General features: G+C 44.4%; 1 protein-coding gene across 5 annotated transcripts in view; it reads right to left on the bottom strand.

The window, feature by feature from the left end:
* The window catches only part of LOC146839631 (uncharacterized), a 606,426-nt gene that overhangs the window by 169,241 nt on the left and 418,450 nt on the right, over positions 1-18,735 (bottom strand). For 4 of the 5 annotated variants that reach the window (XM_085651721.1, XM_085651724.1, XM_085651722.1 and 1 more), the window contains one exon: positions 1,650-1,876. The exons of the other annotated variant lie outside the window; for it this stretch is intronic. In XM_085651721.1, the coding sequence (XP_085507847.1) occupies positions 1,650-1,876 (227 nt within the window). The remainder of the gene's footprint in view (positions 1-1,649; positions 1,877-18,735) is intronic. 5 annotated transcript variants of the gene reach the window in all.

Genomic DNA, 18,735 nt, shown 5'->3' with positions numbered 1-18,735 from the left:
TTTCATTGAGTTATGAAGATTGTTTATAAAAAGAATTTATGGTAAATGAGAAAAAGTGGATGGTTTATCTGCAAAATAGCCATAAAGATGTGACATACAACATGACATTATATACAAAACTAGCAGTCTGATAGCTCATTTGATAGTTATATTTTAATGAAACAGAGGTTCTCATTATCTTGCATATATTGCTGAGTTTGTAGCTTTGAGGAATAACTAATGAGGACTTCATAAACGTCCTGATGATGGCACTGAAAGACACAAAAACCAAAACATTGGCTGTTTATGACAGTCTCATGTAGATTTTGTAAATACGTATAACGGTTTATTTCACGCCTGCTATATCTGGATCTTGTGGTAGGCCTAAGGGGGTGCTATTAATTCTAATCTGTGTTCCCGTAAGACATGGGCGAGCTTGCGACGTGCTCGTGCCCGAGTTCACCACTAATGCTGCTGCCTCCCCTCCAAGCCACCAAGCCGCTGGAACGCAGAAAACCCGGATCGGAGATCGGGACGGCCAGAGAAGAGGAGTTTGCAGTCCACTGAAGTTCCGAAGTGTTTACGGCCGCCAAAGCCCGCTAAAGTCAAAGCCTGTTCATCAAATAAGCAAATTTTAACAACACCAAAAAACTCATAACTGGAGGTAACGAGGTGTCGACATCAGACACGAATGCTAACAAAGTAGTGCGAAGCTTTAGACAGTCGGATGGTAGACAACCACAGGTGCTCTAGTCTCACCATTGATTTAAGCCACCCCAGCCACCCAGGCCCTTTGGGCCAAAACCATTGAAGGCCACCACTCCTTATAGCTCCTTGCCATTTTGGTCTCCACACACAGGCTCCCAAGTTGACGGAGGACAGGAGTGCAGTCGTGCTGAGGCTGACCAAGGGCAAGGTGGGAGGAGCAAAGCAGAATCAGGAGCCACAGGGCCTGAGCGCAGCTACGGCATTAGAGCCGTATCCCACGGTGGAGCCAGAGTTGTGCGGAAATGGGCGGGCTACGTTCCTGGGACGATTTGCATCACTCCGTGAGCTCCCATACTCTGTTTGCAGAGAATTCACCATCTTCCCAGCTCTCCTGTAGCAAAGCATGCTGGCTTCTCCTGCTCATCTGCTGCTGCTTAGCTGGTGCATATTTGAGCAGACATCTGACTCCACTCTGACTGTTTATCAAGTTTGAAGAATTTAAAAGGTCTCAGGAGGTCTCATGAGAGGAGTGGATCCAAGAGCCGATCCAAAAGCTGACAAGCGGAGTTGAGAGGCGGTCCAAGCGGTGAGTTATTGGGGACCTACTGGGGACTTACTCAAAAGGGGACAGCTCTCAGTGCTCTGACTCATTGGCTTTGATCCACCAAGTAGTCTGCAGTAAGCAGCAATCAGGCCACTAGGCCATACTGGTCCTTCACCAGGTCTGCAATGTGCTTTAGGTTTGGACATTTGTAAGTTAAGCAGCTATAACTACTAATAGGAAGTTCAAACTCCTTTTTCGGCAGGTTGAACTGATTGAATTGAACCTCTCAAGGCCTCTTTCAAGCTCTCAATCACTCTCAGTCAACCCCAGTCAACCCAAGGGGCGCCTGGGCCATTTCAACAAAGAATTGCTATGTAATTTATTATCTGAAAGAGACTATTAGTTATGGATTCCTTACCTTAGAATTCCCCAAAAAGCAAAATTGTGTATCCATCGATGCTGCTGCTCTTATCTCGCCACTTCCAAATATGTTTGAACTTTGGCCTAGACTGCCCAAAATGCCATCAAAATTTTCTTTCATGAAAGATGGTAGGACAGCTGTGACTGTGGAGGAAGCTGGTGGAGTGTTGCCAGCTCTACCGGCCACTCTCACTCCTTTCTCAGCGCCACAAACCACGGGACACTCTGCAGATATAATAGATCAGTTGATTAACACACCGGCCAAGCAAACTACTACAAATGTAACTATTATAAACCTAAATCCTCATTCAAATTTGCAAACAGATCTAACCATAAAGGTCACACTTACAACAGAATTAAGCAAAATTATTTTTCATCTCCTCGAGCACTAACATTATCTAAATTGGATTTATCTGAGGCCGAAATTATTAGTACAAAACACATTGTACCAGATAAAGACTCCTAAATGCAGCAACATGAGCCGTCAACGGCAAACCGATCATTGACACACTTGTACTCTTCCACCCATTTATGTTAAACTGGAAGAAGCAACAAAATGGGGAGGAGTAATCCATCTATTTCCCCCCCTACCAAATAAGTGAAGGTGACCCGGTACGCAGTAACAAACGCTCACTTTAGATTTTCCAACTGTTTCGCCTATTGCTTGCAATTGCGTTGCAGACCCTCTATTGGATATTAATACTGTGCAATAACTAATTAATACTTTAAATACCACATCTAAAGCTGTGGAATTCCAGTCAAATAAGTTTGATATGCAAATTTCCTAATTGGAGGCTTAAACCAAATGTACATTGTCCATTGATTCTCGTTTTGAGTGTTTAAAATCCACCATCAGTAAACTATTGGAAAATGCCAATAAACCAGCTGCATACCCAGCATCTTATATGTAAGAGTTTGTATGTGCCATACTTATTAACAGGTTCATTTCTTCGCCGTCCATATTGGGAGACCTAGTACAGGAGGTGAAAAAGGTCAATGCAGTGCAACATCTTGATACAAACTTACAAGTGACTGCGCCTTCTGCAGCGCCCCCACGCAACACCGATCGTGCAAAAAACATTTGTTTATCCACTTCACTTCACTTCAAAGGAGCAAACTGTGAAGTGCAAATTCACGACCTTCTGTTGCAGGGATTCTGCTTATACACAGAACTATGCGTAGAACCCCGGGACCTCAGTGAATTGTGGTGTACCAGAAACTCACCTCAGAACCCAGAACCCAGTATCCGGCTAGCATAAGTGTCCCATTCGTTATCCGAGATTTAGCTCGGCGGTCCCAATGAAAAGACAACCCAGAACAAGCGACTCAGTATACTCTCAGGAATGGTGGGAATCGGAAATACCTGTTCGTATATTATTCTCACATCAGTCCACAACAATAATCAACAGAGACACGGTGTAAATAAAAAGAGTTTATTTTTATAGACCACGTGTCCTAAGATGCAGTACTTTGGCTAATACAAGCAGACAAATGATTAATATCAAAACCATCAACATAGTTACAATACCATAGAATATAAAAGGGGTGATCATATTACAATGACAGTGGATACTACCACCTTCTCTTTACTAAGAAGCTAATATTATTATTATGCTAATAGAAGGTCTCTTAGGCTTGAATAGGGGACCCCATACCTCAGAGATCAGCTTAGTGAAATCACATCACAGGAGCATCAGGAGTCTTCTCGCAGGAAGGCTCGTCTTCGGTCTGAATAATAAACATGATGTCTGTGATATTAAAAGCACCAACTTTCAGGTATTTGCAGCTGCGCGTGTGTTATGGCTAAATAGTGGGTCGATCAACCTAGAGTGGAAAACATGCATTGTGTAATAATCCAGACTGTTTGTCACACCATGTACAGACCAAGGTCGCTGCGCAGAGCTTGGGATGGTAACAACAGATTGCTCTCGTGTGAAGCAAGTCTCGAGTCAGCAGTTTGTTTAAGAAATAACATGTAAACGCAGTGTCGTGTGCAAAAGCAGAAAGATGGCTTTCTAACATTTAACGTGGTTATGCTAACTTAACAATGTATGTACGTATTCAGGGAGAACTCACTACACGCCCCCTTGATCGAAGCACTATTTAATAGGCAAGAAAATAGAGAACGCAGAGTTCAGTTTCGACAGAGCAGAACAAGGCGTAACCAATTCACAGTTTCAGAATGTGCTAAAGTCCGAAACTACAAAAAAATAAACATGGGTGTTTTAAAAAAAAAAAAAAAAATGCAAGTAAAAAAAAAAACTCAAAACGACCATCAGGAAGAGAAAAAAGAGAAAGAAAAGAATAAATGTTGCGCGAGGGTGCTGTCCAATAGCACAGGTGCAAAGGACGATAGTTCAGTTAATCCATGAATGTATAGGCAGCATACGTGGCAACTGCTTCCAACAAAAAATCGTTTGCAGGGCCACTAAAAGTCTCAGCCATCCAATTTATTAAAGAAAAGGAACATACGTGTTCTTCAACCTTCGGAGCCTCTAGCACAATCAGAGGGCAACCGGAATGTTCCTCCAAATAGCTCATAGCCAAGAAGTCGTAGGCAGCCGCTGAGATGTCCCAATTACCCAGGATACCATGCGCCGCACCACAGGCCATAATCCGGACACCAGAACAGGCCAACTCGTGAGACACTAGGGGCCTCATCAGTCGATCGAAATCCGGCACCGGAGACACCGTATTGGTTAAGCACAAATCCAGAGGCCATTCAAAGGGACAATCCAGGCAGTGAAATACAGGTTGTACGCAGGTGAAGTAGGAATACCTGAAGGATAATCCATATGCCAGGCTCAAAGTCGCCAATGGCAAAGCACCATAAAAGTCAAGCATCCTATCACGAAGAAGATGCAGACGGGACAGGTGCTCGTGTGGCACAGAAAGAGCAGCCATTCCATAGCACGAAAAGTAAAAGCAGCACACCTGCCACCAGCGCCAGAAGCAGCGGAACACCACCAAAGACGCTCGAGAAAATCGAATGAAAAAATGCCGGAATCACACCAAAAATAGTTTGGAAAGAGGTCACGAGGCCTGAGCCTACAAGTTTAAAAAAATGAGCCAGTCCGGTCGTGGACGAGGCATTGAAAATAGTCTGGATCAAAGTGCCGAAATGTAGGGGGAGGTCAGTATTCAGAAGCGCCTGTACCTCAGTGCGCGTATTAGCAACGTGAAGGACAAATGTTTCACGAGATGAAGTCAATGGCACCTCTTTTTGGGACAATAGAGCTCTTATTCTGCTCAACTTGTTGAACTCTGCTTTCAAGGTTGGAATCGAAGGCCAGATGGAAACATCCAGCCGCCCATGCGGGGGTGGAAAGAGAACATTATTGCAGCAGACAACTTTCTGCGAGACAGTTACTATGTACGGGATTCCCACTAACATCCCGCAGCAAGCTTCATTATTCAAAATTAAATAACTACCGTTTGCAAGCAGCGTGAAAGAAGGCGTAATCACAGGCACTGGGATACCTCGTAGGACGCAGGCCAAATTCGGGGCTTGTACATTGCATGCGCCGTGTAATTGAATGTGCCTACATACCAAGGAATGATCTGGTGTCGTGGTACATTCCTCGCCCTTCAAATAAACCTCAGTTCCGTCCCTAGTACATCTATACGTAAAGGGGAGGGACCAAACCTCATGTATGAAAGCGGTGCCCAGCTGTTCATATCTACCCAGAGCATAATGTTTCATACAAGACGTAAACTTAAAAAGTGCGAACGGCAGAGTTATCAATCCGTGGACTAGCCACGTGGCTGAATTGATCTCCGCCACAGAGAAAGGCAACGGTTCTAATTTTTCAATATGTAACAATGAATATGTAGCATCTTTCATGGACATAAATCGCTGCTTGTCAGTAAGGTTAAAGGGAAGGAATAACGATGTAGTGTTCAGATAGTCCCAAGGGACCCTCCCTGCCTTTAACGTCTGCAACGTCCATGCAAACTGCATAACAGAACGCAACTGGTTTTGACCATGATATAACACAGACATATCATCATGCACAATATCAACAACAGAAGAAACAATATTATCTAACGTATAAATTCTAGAAGAGAGAGTGCTAATGCTATTATCTATAACGGCTAAAACCTTCTCCATGTTTGCTTGGTCAATAGCTCTCAATCTGGAAGCCGCCTCAATCTGCGACAACTTCCAGATTTCGTTGTAAATAGCATACGCCCACCTTTTGGTTCTGCCACCCACAGGACCTTTAACAAAATCATTCAAATCTATTTTGTCATGTAATTGTGATAAATGAACTTTGACAGATGCCAAGGTGGAATGTCGCAGCCAAGATTGACATAACTTACCCACAGAGTATGTAGTTACAGTATGTGACGACTCAAACCGAGGGTCTACGCGTTCCTGAGTATACCCCGGTTTCAGTCCCAGAAAACGACGTTGACAGGTGTCTGAACTGCTTTGCCAAACTAACCAACCCTCACTGTTAAATTTCGAAATATTGAAAGATGTATTTGAAACTAATGATTGCAAAGCAGTAAGGGACAGATCTGTGTGGTTATCCCAATTGGGGTAAGCGCCCAGATCCGGCACAGAAGGTGACTTTAATTGTTTAGAAGTAGCCAATCCAAAACAGGTGGTTTGGAAGATGGATGAATTTAAAAATAGAATATGATTTGGTATAAGACAGGCACGATGTAAAGCCTCTGTACCCTGAACCTGCCACGGTTTGGAACCCCAAACCGACTTAAGATCAATAGTAGCCTTCCATAGATCATAACCTTTGATTGACAACTCGTCCATAAAGGACTTGGAATAAAGTAACTTTGTGTGTGTCAGTCGAACCTTTGCGGCAGACTCAGGCAGCACCTTAAAATAAAATGCTGCCGGGTTGGAAACACTGAACTCGGTAAAATAAGAATACTTATTAACTAGGGTTTGTGAACTTCCGAAAGAGGGAGTAGGACAGTGTTCCCATTGGGTAAAATTTACAAAATTTCTAAATGTATTAGCTTTATGCAGGAAGTGATTGCCATAATGTTGAAAACAATACTGTTCCGCATAATTAGCCGCATTTTCATATAAATCTTCAGCATCAAAAGCGGCATAATATTTCAAATCAGAAAACAGTGATTCAATGGCGTGTACATCCCAATCATCAGAACGTATGTTCTGTCTAACCACATCACCCATAGAAACACGAAATACATTAGGTACATTAATGACCTCTGTAGGCCCATGAATTTGGAATTTAACAGCATCCCACGCGATTCCATCCAAGACGGGCCAGGCAGTAATATTCACAAAAGTCTGGTCCCTTTTCATGATGTGGGACGAGGAGTGGGGGGCCAAAGTTCCATTTATAAGTCTAATTGTCGATCTCTCTCTGAGATAGTGGCCATCCACCAAACGGAAGAAAACTATCACAAATCCAATTGACATGAACAAAAAAATAGTAAAAAGCATCAACCAGATGTATGTCCAAGGTGCAATCAAAAAATGTCTCTTAAACCAGCTGAAAAAAACAGCAATGTTCGATGGGGGGATTGAGGGCAATGAGTTAGTGTCAAAGGAGAAACGGGACTGGCCAAGTGCTGTAGATTGTAAAACAGGCGAGGGACCACGTGTAGGATAAGCATACTCAGTCTCTTCGGGCAAACCACCAGCCGATGGTATCAACAAGGGATCAGTAACTGATTGCATCTCGATGGCAACATCAGGCAAGGTGTTAGAAGCAAGAGTCAACATTGAATTTCTTTGCATCGTCTGGCATGAGACTACTGGAGTCATACTAAGAAGTATCGGCCACTCGCTGAAGTTTGACATTGTCAATAGAGATGTACCTGTTTTCTTTGCGACCAGGAAGTGGAGGTAAAATGACTGTTCTTGTACCCTGCACTCCAAGCACTGGAACTGGTGCACGATAAGAGGGGCCGAACTCCTTCTTGTTCTCCACCTTCTCACGGACCAGGTCTCCAACTCGGGGTAGCCAGCCGACTACCGGAATCTGAACCTCAGCTTCAGATGTGGAGGGCAAGTGTTCCTTCGATAGAGTGTCTCTGGCTTCTTGTAGAGTCTGCAAAACAGCACAGTGATCATCTACGTCAAAGGGTGCGGTCGACGCCGCCATGTCTAGACCATCAAGGTCTGGGACAAACATTCTGATTCCGAAGAGCATCATGTACGGGGTCCGCCCACCCAGAGACCTTCTAGGGAGATTATTAAGTGCACGTTGGACGTTATACAAATGGGCTAGTCAGTTCCGGCCTGTGCCTAAAACACGTGCTGTCAATGATTGCTTTAAGTCACGGTTCATTCGCTCCACCACACTATTACCCTCAGGTCGGTAGGGGGACGAAAATTTGACTAGGACCCCCAAATTTCTCATAGCTTCCTTGTAAGCCTTAGAGGCGAACGCAGGGCCCTGATCAGAATGGAAGGTACCACACGCAAAAGTTCCCACAAAGACACGCAAATCCCTGATGACAGTCCGCGAGTCAGCACTCCTTTGTGGCCATACCCATAGAAAACGTGTGCACGAATCCACTGCAACCAAGATGTACTTGTACGCAGTATCAGAAGAAAAAGGACCGCAGTGATCCAAATAAACACAACCAAATGGTTTATTAGATATGTACAACTGTGTTTGAGGTGGGCGCGCAACAGTAGAAGGTTTAATCTGTTGGCAAACGTCACAATCAAGAACATAAGCGCGCGCTTGTTTATATAAACCAAACCACCAGTAACGTTGTTGTAGCAGAGATATTGTAGCTGACACACCGGCGTGGGCAGACGCCAACCCCTCGTGCGCAGCTAGGATCAGTGCTGGTCTGCAGTCCGCGTTGGGAATAATTCTGTCACCAACGTCGTTAATCCTCACTAATGGGACGTTATCAGGACTTAAATGATAAACGTAACGAGAAGGAAAACCCTTCGGGTAATCACTTCCCTTCTCTGTAGCAGCAATAGCTGCCAAGATGTCATCATCAATCTTACTTTTGGATCTTGTAACTGCTGCCACTAAGTATGTAGCCACTGCTGTTTTTGCTGCCTCGTCAGCCAAGCTGTTGCCGACAGCATGGACACCAAGTCGCTGGTGACCAAGAGTGTGAATAACATTCACGAGAGGGAGACGTTCTTTAAAGTCTGCCACTCGAACCCAAAGCGTTTTATGCTTAATTGTGCTACCTTTCGTGTCTCGATAATCATTCTGAGACCAGAAATGTAAATTGTCATTGTAGGACTGGACACAGTAGAAGGAATCACTCACTATAAGAGTAGTGACTCGGGGATCAGCAAACTCCAGTGCAAGCACTAGAGCCCGAAGCTCCGCCAATTGCGCGGTACAATCACCCAATGACTGCGTATGCAAAGCATCAGATTGGAATTCACCATTTACGAATGTACCTACGACAATTGCGCAAGCCGCTGAGTAAGCGTGCTTTGATCCAATCGCGGGCTGCGCAGACCCGTCCGTGTATATGACACAATGGTATTCTTCGAGCGGGCGCAAAGACAGAGGTGCCGGATGAACGAATTCATACTGCAAGAACTCTTGAGTCTGTAATGAGGCATCAAAGATGTAGGTGACGTCTGGCGACGTCAGTGTTGTGGCCCATTGTATCCACCGAGGATGCAAAGCTTTAGAATTTGGTACACTTGCCTTTGTCACGGCTTCTAAGGCAGGATAGGGTGTTACAACCAGAATCTGTTTCCCATGTGACAGTGCGCGTTCTTTAAGGATCGCCATCTGTACAGCAGTCAGAACTTTTTCGACCGCGGAAAAACGTAATTCAGCAGAGGTGTACAAGTGGGATTTGTACGCAATGGGGACTGTATCGCCCTCATTAAACGTCAAATACGTGAAACCCACGGCGCCTGGCACTATTCTTATTACCAGGTTAGTGCGGTTATCACGTGTTAGCAAATATTGTGAAGCAAGAAGGTCAGCCTGTAAAGACTGTAAAATTTTAGAATGTTCCAGCTGCCAGCTAGACTTCGAAAATGTGGGTTGTACCAAGGCGTAAAGCGGCTTGATACGCTGGGCATAATCAGGAATGTACGTACGGCCGAAATTCAGAAAGCCCAGCAAAGATTGTAATTTCTTTAGTGTCGTTGGTGCACTCAAGCATGCGCACTTCTCCAGAAAGTGGGGAGCTAACCCCTTTCCTTCATTATTGAGCTCGTAGCCCAAAAACAACACCGTATATTCCGCGATGTGAGACTTCGCAAAATTGAATTTGTAGCCATAGTCAGCAAAACTCACTACAATATTGTCGACTCGAGACAGATGCGGCAACAGCTCATCATCCGTGAGGTAGATATCGTCAACATAGGAGTATGCATCGGGGTCTATTCTTTCTAAGAGAGAAACCACGCGAGCGGAAAAGACGCCAGGGCTATTTTTGTAGCCCATGGCTAATCTCGTAAACTGTTTTTGTTTGCCGCCCGATGTAAACGCTGTCCACTGGCTACTCAGTGTGGACAGGTTATGGCTAAAAAAGCCATTGGAAATGTCAAGTGTCGTTTTAAACCTTTTACGCACGAGACTGTCGACAAGAGCCGAGCTATGTGTATTTTGTACCGCGCAGGTCCGGCAATGGGAGTTTAGGTGCCGGTAATCCAAAACTAAACGGTACGAGCCGTCAGGCTTCGTTACAGTGAATAAAGGGTTATTCATAGGGGACACACAAGTTTCAATAACACCCTGATACCACCAGAGTACAATGTCCAAGCACTTGTTCTATTGTTCCGCAAAATGTAACTTGTGACTGAGCCAAAACCATCTACTCCCAGTAAGTCATAACGGGCATGTATCCTCAGGAAGAACCCATGTGATTGCCTTTGGGTAAAGTAATAGAAGTAAATCTCCATGGACCAGGATTCCCATCAGCTTCAGGACAGCTGCCTAACAACATCTGAATCAAATGGCATCTGTAGTCATGATAGTGTATCCGTCGATTGAAGAACAAATCCATGCGCAAATGCTTGGAACACCAGATGCTTCAGCCTAATGGGTTGTCGACTTATTGAATAGCAATACAATTCTAGACGCTTCAGCCTTTATAGTAATCTGGTATCCAGAATACACATCTAAAGGCAGCAGAGATGTATTGAATCATGCTAACATCTCCGAAATTCTTGCTTCCCACCCTGATCTTTGTCATCTAAATGCTAGTAACATCGCCTCTTTATAGTCTACACCCTCAACAGATGTTATCATGAGGAAGCAACCATAGTAGTGTGGACATCTTAATACGCAGCAAACTCCATATGTGCAAATCAGAGAATCCTTGAAGTCTGGGGAATATCAATCACCTATCCACCAAAGGTTTCTTTCCAGCTACCTTTTTAAAGGAGGAGTCCAACTCTGATTTCAGCCAGGTCCTGCAAGGTTTATGTAATATTTGCAGGACCCATTATCTCTTAAAAAGGCAGTAGCTCCCCTTCAATCAACTGAGCTTTTCAAAGCTCAGTCCTCAACTATCTCTTGTCATTACTTAGCCTGGAGAAGGTGCAGGCTTGCTACTCCCACCATAGCAAAGCACCAGGAGGAATGGGGATGGCTTGCCACAACCTTTGATAGGCCTCAATTAAATTGACTCGCTTTAAATAACCAGCAAAAACCTTAACAAAAAATTGCAATTTGTTACCTTGTTTCCTGGAATGTGGCAGTTTTAGATAAACTTTGCATGGATAAAGATGCTATGTCTTTTCAACTTTAACATGACATTATATGTATCCAAGAATCCTGTTGAAGCTGAACAAATCCTCTAAAGGATATTATGAGTTCTTTTCTCCAGCCACTAGATCTCATTCTAAAGGACATACAAAGAGGGGACTCTCCATCTGTCAAGCCACTGATTGGGATTTTGCAGCAAGAGATTATTCCACCAGACATAAGGATTTTCTTTGCATTGAGATCAGCAATGAGAAGCACAACTCATTTATGGGGCAGCTATTTCTGCTAAATGTGTACATATATCATGGAGCAACATCAGGGAAATGCCAAAAGATTAAAGAATTTGCATAACTAATTTCAGATATTAAGCTTAGACACCCTAATGCATATCTTCTCCTGACAGGAGATTTTAAGTTACACCTATTACACAACCCTATATGAGAGAACCCAACGGCGGACTTATAGATCTGCACCTCACGCTAGTTTCCTTATTATCAAGTCCTGTGCACTGACTCTCCAGCACCAGCTGTTGTGTGGTGCCTCTGGGTTCCAGATCCTTAACTGATGAAGCAAATGGGGGTGCGCCAGGTAATGAAGTCCAAACACTCTTGTAGTCTCAAAACCTTTATCTGTACTTATTCTATTTTCTTTTTCATTAGCACAAACAGCTCGGCCAACACATTTCGTTCCAACAGTTGGAACTTCGTCAGGGCTTAAGAAACAGTATAATCGAATTCCTTTTTTCCACGACAGTCAGTGTAGTTTCACCAGCATATTGAGCCGGATGAACTGGGAATTCCCGGGGCATCATAATGCCCGTAAACAAAAAACCTCGTACGTGTTCCTGTATGTTCAGCGTCCATGCGTATTACCAAATCCTTTCTGTGACGCTGCAGAAAAAATATCAGACTTGCAATTGCTGATCTCGTCACAAGTCACCTGGCCCCAAAGACCAGACTGCATAGCCTGGATGCCAACCTGTCACATAGCTATTCACCGGCAGAAACCATGTTGATGGTTTGTTTTGAGGTGCACTAGTCAAGCAAAAGCCAATTTGCTGAAGTCAGTTAAAATGGTCCCATGATCAGGACGTGCCGCAGAGATTACAGGGTGTCTCTCACCAATAGTAAACGTATGATTAGGTGTGAAGACATCTAATCCCTTATAAAAGCTAGTAAAATTAAAGACTTAAGTGCATTTTGGAAGGTGATCAACAGCCATTTCTTTATAATGCAACCAGTGGGCGAGATTTCAACCATGATTGCACCAAATATTTGGGTAAAGCATTTCAAGATGGTTTAGGAAAAATTTTCAGCGCATGACCACTCATGGGGTCTACCCTCAGTTGATATGCCATTAAACGAGTCTGGATATATAGTAACACTGCACGAAGTCATTGAAACCTCAAACAGGTATCCCATAGGCTCCAGACCACCCCATTACTATTAGGGCAATCCGACCTCCATTACCCTGCCACAGCTGCCAGGAAACTGCCATTTCCTGGCCATGGTACAGTGGTGTAGAGGCAGTAATATGCTTGACGGGACCGCTAAGGTCTCGCCAAGCATATTAGAAGTTTTCTCTGCGCCATAGCTTTCATGGTGGTTCCACCACCATGAAAACCGTGGCAGAGAGGGAACAAAGTGGTCCCTACAGTGCACATTCATTGTCTTCATTGTTGCTTGATAGTGAAGCTGAAGAACCTTTGTACGATGAGCTTGATTACAATTGATTTTGCCTGGTTTCTATTTGTCGTAGTTGATATTGCTTTTCTGTGTTATGGGCATGGAGCGAGGGGTTCTTGAACATTCTCACCCCTTTTTTCTCCTACCGTCATGAAGCATTCTAATTTTCTATGGCCCAGCAGTCATAAATTGCTACTATCTTCCACAACCTTTGCAAACCTGTCCCACGGTGGGACATTTAACTTCATGGGACAATGTAAATCCACATCAGAAGCATTGTTTTGCTTTCTTTGAAGGCATCGTCCTGTGTGTGTCTTGTTTATGCTTGTACTTGCTTTTCACAGTCAATGCCAAGTCATAGTGTGCGGTTCCTGCTTTCATGTCATCAGCTTGTCGGTCTGCTTGTTCTGCTCTCACAGCCATCAGAATTACCACAAGACTGTGTGTTTCTCTTAGCGTATGCCTTCTATGCATGTCTGAAAGGTAGCCATTAATGAGTCTGAGATGCAGGACTTTTTTGTCAGTGAAGTCACAGAACGTGCAATGTTCAATGAGCGTATTGAGTCTTTCAACAAACAAATCCATTTTTTCACCAACCTTCTGCATGGTTGAAGATATACCTCTCACAATCGTCATTCGTTATAGGATTGAACTTGGCCTCTAATGTCTCTTTTACCTTTTGGTATGATTTCACATCAGACTGCGATTTTCTTTAGCACTTCTTTCACTCCATCAACTGCAAGGTTATTGAATATATTATGATCTTCTTATCATCTTCTTCCTCTAGTGTATCTATGAATCATTGACTGTTTAAATCCACACAGCCCACCTGGCACTGATGTTTTCCTTCATAGAAGCATCGAAAGGCAGCGATGGCAACAGGAACATGACCGCATTCTATTTCACGCTTCCTTCTGCTGCCATTGAGATCGCATGCTGTTCAGACAGCTTTCTCGGCGCAGAGTGGCATTGACAACTTCTGCAAGCAGAGGTCGTGGAAGGAGTGTGTGTCGCCGTGTGCTTCATTTACCCTTGACAGTGAGTAAATATTTTCTTTCGTACCTTGCTGATGTAATTGTTATTTCTTGCTATGTCTAAATAATCGTTCTGTATTTGATGCACGGCGCAGTGTCTCTATCAACCATCTCCTCAGTGGCTTTGGCTGGTGTGCTGAATATGCTCCTTTGCATTGTTCTTAAGCTGTTCTGTGGTTTGAGTTCACATGTGCCAGTCACAGGCCATTCTATATTGATTCTGAGCACACATGGCACGCATGAGCAGTTTGCAGTATTTTTGCAAACTCTCAAAGAGAGCAGTCTTGTCTTCTTGGGCACGTAACCCATCCTCATCTCCAGTTGTAGTGTCTTTTCCCATCCTTGAGCATACATATGAACTATGCTACAAGGGAGCTGCATTTAAACGTTACTTTATTCCTCAGCCAGCACTGACATACTGTGCATTACATCATACTTTCTTTTCACCACACCATAACACCTCCCATTCATTATGTACTTCCTGTTCTAGGGTCCTCTCTGAACCATGAGGGTTCTAGTGCACATACCTTCAAGATACTACAGATACCACTACCTCTGCCAGTGTCCTCTGCAAGCACTTTCCACCACATCTACCAATCTCTCCGTGGTGCTGAGGTTCTTCTTGGACATGTTTCAACTTGCAAGCATCCACTTTGTGCTTGATGACAACGTAAACCCTGTCACAAAAAGTGCAGGACACAATATATGGAAAAAAATTGAATTAGTATGTGACAGAAGACTATGGGCAAGTAAGGGGGCCCTAATGCCAGCAAGCAAGGAAAATTCCTTTGGGGTTTGTAGTAAAAAGCAGCAGTAATCATACTGAAGTGGGCCCTGCATTAGAGTGGGCACTGGTGTTACTGAACTCTTTGAAATAAAGAGATCTATACTTCTGCTCCCTGCATCTATTTGTTCCTAGGTACTCTTACATTATTACCTGAGTTTGTCTAAACCCTTCTTCTTTTTCCTTTGTATTATGAACTATCTTCCACCTTTCATTCTTCATAACACCCTTCAGCAAAATACTTGTAATTCTGATATGTGCTGTAACAGGAGTTACCGCACAAGCGCACACGTTGTATTTTAACAACCTACTCATAATGAGGGCAATAGCCCCTAAGGTAGGACTCATCTGGTTCCATTTTCGGGAGCCCACTGTCACCATTTTAGACAATGGACGTTGCCATTTTAGATCAGAGAGGCTGCCATCTTTCTCAGTTTACACACAATCTTTGTTATGTCTGCCATTTGATGCAGATGTCGCCTGACCTTGTCTTTCTAAGAACTGTGAAAGTGTCAGTTTTTTCGACTAAAGACATAGATACAAAACCTTATGCAACATTAGTCTGGGACAAGTGTCTACTTATCACCATGTCAAGGTCAAATATTGACAAGTACAGACATATAGTCATGAGGTTGTAGCCTGAATAGAAGTCCTCTTATGTCAGAAGTTCCAGAATCTGATAAGATTAAGAGCCTCATTTACAAGAGGCCTGCGCTGCCGGAGCGTCAATTATTTTGACACTCCGGTGGTGCAGTCCACTCAATCATATCTATGCGGCGACGCAAAACCACCCAGTATGGCTTTGCCTGGCCTCATAGATATGGAGTAAGACACAGCAGTGCAAAGCGCTGCATTGCCTTACTCTGCGTCATGAAGGCATTCCATATACATTGCAGTGGGTTTTACCATGCAACACCCATGGGTTTTGACACATTCCCAGATTTACAAGAATCTATAAACCTGGGAATGTGTTAAAACTATACTCCTCCCCAGGGGAGTCATAACAAGGAGAAATGACTTTATTTCTCTTAGTTTTTTCCTCTCACTATGTGTATTGCACTCTGGAGCTCACATGGAAAGAGGAAAAAGCCTTCATGGATTGCTTTTGTACAAGAAGGTGTTGCTTCCTGCACAAAAACAATACTGCCAACAACGTAGACACCCAGACACCCAGACACCCATGTACCATGATGTAAGGGTGCCTGCTTGGATGCTAGGCACCAAATTGTGTTCAGGCAGAAAGGACAGGAATGTGCCGTATTTCATTGATACAGCACATTCTTGTCCTTTCCTTTTGATGCAGTGCAGCACAGCAAGAAGCCTTGCGACACTGCCCTACGCCAAAAAGTTGTAAATGAGGCCCAAGTGCCTACACAACACTGAACCCAAATACCTCAACGACAGAGTCGCCACCCACGTGCCCTATAGAAACCTCAGATGAACCAACCTCGCCCTCACCAAAACCCATCGCATCCACAGAGCAGGAGGAAGATCCCTCTCCTACATCGCGGCTAAGACCTGGAACGAGCACCCGACAGACCTCAGACGCGGCCCCTCCCGGAACACCTTCAGGAAGACCCTCAAGACCTGGCTCTTCGGCTGAACAGCACTACCGACCCCCACCGTCAGCGCCTTGAGACCCTCACATGAGTAGCACGCTTACAATTCCCTGATTGATTGATTGCTTTGTATATAAGGACTGCTATTTGACCACTTAGAAGAAGTGTTAGGAATGGAGATCTCTAGTTGGCAGTGGTATGCACCCTGTTCAAGTAGGGATCCTTCCTTCTAGTCAGGAGGATGAGTAAAGTACACACCTAGGTTACCTGTGCTCACCCTCTGGTAGCTTGGCACAAAGCAGTCAGGCTAAACTACAGAGGCAATGTGTAAAGCATTTGTAAATAACCCACAGTAACACAGTGAAAACACCACAAATGGATAGCACATCACTTTGGAAAAATAAGGTATATTTATCTAAACCAACCATGACCAAAACGACAGAAATCCAACATACACAACTCATAATATGACTTTTTAAAGGTAGAAAACCGTTTTGTCCGTAGAAAACTATAGATGCGTGAATTTTGCACAAAGTACCTCTAATGCTTCAAAACAGGTGCAGGGAAGGTGATGCGTCAGTTCCTTGCTCCAGTTTCTTACTGCCACGCAGGGGAAGAGATGTGTTGGTTCATTACTGAAGAGGAGGTAATGCGTTGGTTTGTTACTGTAAGCCCAGCGTCGTTGTGGGTTTGATGCACATGTGTGATGCATAAGAAAATTTGGCCACTACAGGTTAATGCGATTCAGGCGCTGGGTCAATTTCTGTCGCCGCTGACAGGCCATGTGTCAATTCTTTTAGCCGCACAGGGTGGCCTGCATCGGAGTCAGTGCAGAGATTTCAGACATCGGAGATCGGTGCACAGGACTCAGGGTGCTGTGGTTTTTCGGGCTGTGGGCAGGCCCTGTATTGTTTTCTTCATCTATACGGGGCTGTGTGTTGGGACTTTCTCCTGCACGTTGGTGTAGCATCGAATAAAACAGCTGCACAAAGAGCGAACTGTTGATTTTGCATTGTTTCTTAGTTCTTCAAAGCTTTCCTTAGCAGGAACAATCTCCAAGGGCGGGCCAGAACTGGAATAGGCACCCCCAAGCAGGTCAGAACTCCCAGGAGTGGAGTTCAGGAAAGCTGTAAATGTGGACTTTGTATCCCTGAGACTTCAGAACAGGAGGCAAGCATACACAAGCCCTTGGTTTCACAGCAAAGCCCAGTCTTTTCCTTTCCTTAGCAGAAGCACCAACTGCAGACCAACCAAGAAAAGCAACACATAGCAAAGGAGCAGTACTCACAGCTCTTCAGCTCTTGTCCTTCGCAGCGGTTCCTCTTGATTCCAGAAGTATTCTAAAGTTCTGGGGTTTTAGATCCACTACATATACCCTTTTTATGTCTCGTCTGAGCCAGCGCTTTAGCGCTGCTCTCGCGAGAGCTTTTGTAAAAGGGGGATCTGGAAGTGCAAACTAGTGCTTTTCAGGCCTCCAAATACAGTGCATGTGCGCCGGGCGCGCGCACCATTTGGCAGCCTGAAAAGCACTGCCTGATCACTTTCGCGGACACAGCCACCATCTGTCTCCTCCGTCACGGGTCATTAAGTTGCATTCTCCTCTGCCCGATTACTTTCACTTTCATGGCTTGGCTTTTGGTTCCTTATGGCTCGGTGTAACTCATTGTGGCTGTCTGTCTGTGCTCCTTGAAGTTATCTGCCTACCTAGGGGTCTTTCGCGCTACTCTCTGTACCTCCTTGATGCTTTGTGGCTCTCTGATTTTCCTCTTGGCTCGCTGTACCTCCTTGAGGGTCTGTGTCTTGTTGTGGCTCTATGTACCCCCTTCTAGCTCTGTGTGCCCTCTAAAGCTCTCTCGGCCTCTTTGGGTAGTGTGCCTCCTTCCAGTTCTACATGCTTTCGTACACCGCCTTGTACATCTTTGGGTCTTTTTGTTCCACCCTCTACCTCTCTCTGCCTCACACGAACGGCCCCCAGAGCCTCCTTTCGATTTGTGCCTATTTTAGCCTAATTGTGGGATGGTTCTGCTTCATTATGTCACATTTTGCTAAATGTTTAATCCTTCTACCTCATTAATGATGTGCTTGGTTGTGGATTCCGCCGTAATTATGAGTCTTTCCCTAGAATGGCTTCTAAATCGGTATAGACTTTTTTTCATCCTTTCGCCCCTCCTTGTTCTAAAGTTTGGACCCTGTTTCTTGACTCTTTCTCACTCGGCTGTTCCAAAATGTCCTTTTCGCTGTCCTAACAGTTTTATTCTATTCTCTCTTCTTCTTATCTCAGTTCTTTCCCCTAAATCTTGCCTCTTTCCTGCTCCCTCTTGTGCCCACCAGACTGTATCATTAGTTCGCCTCACTGTTCCCTCCTT

Source organism: Triturus cristatus, chromosome 4_1, assembly GCF_964204655.1.
Source record: "Triturus cristatus chromosome 4_1, aTriCri1.1, whole genome shotgun sequence".
NCBI lineage: Eukaryota > Metazoa > Chordata > Amphibia > Caudata > Salamandridae > Triturus > Triturus cristatus.
The sequence above is the reverse complement of the archived record's forward strand: the minus strand, read 5'-3'. Positions and strand labels throughout refer to the sequence as shown.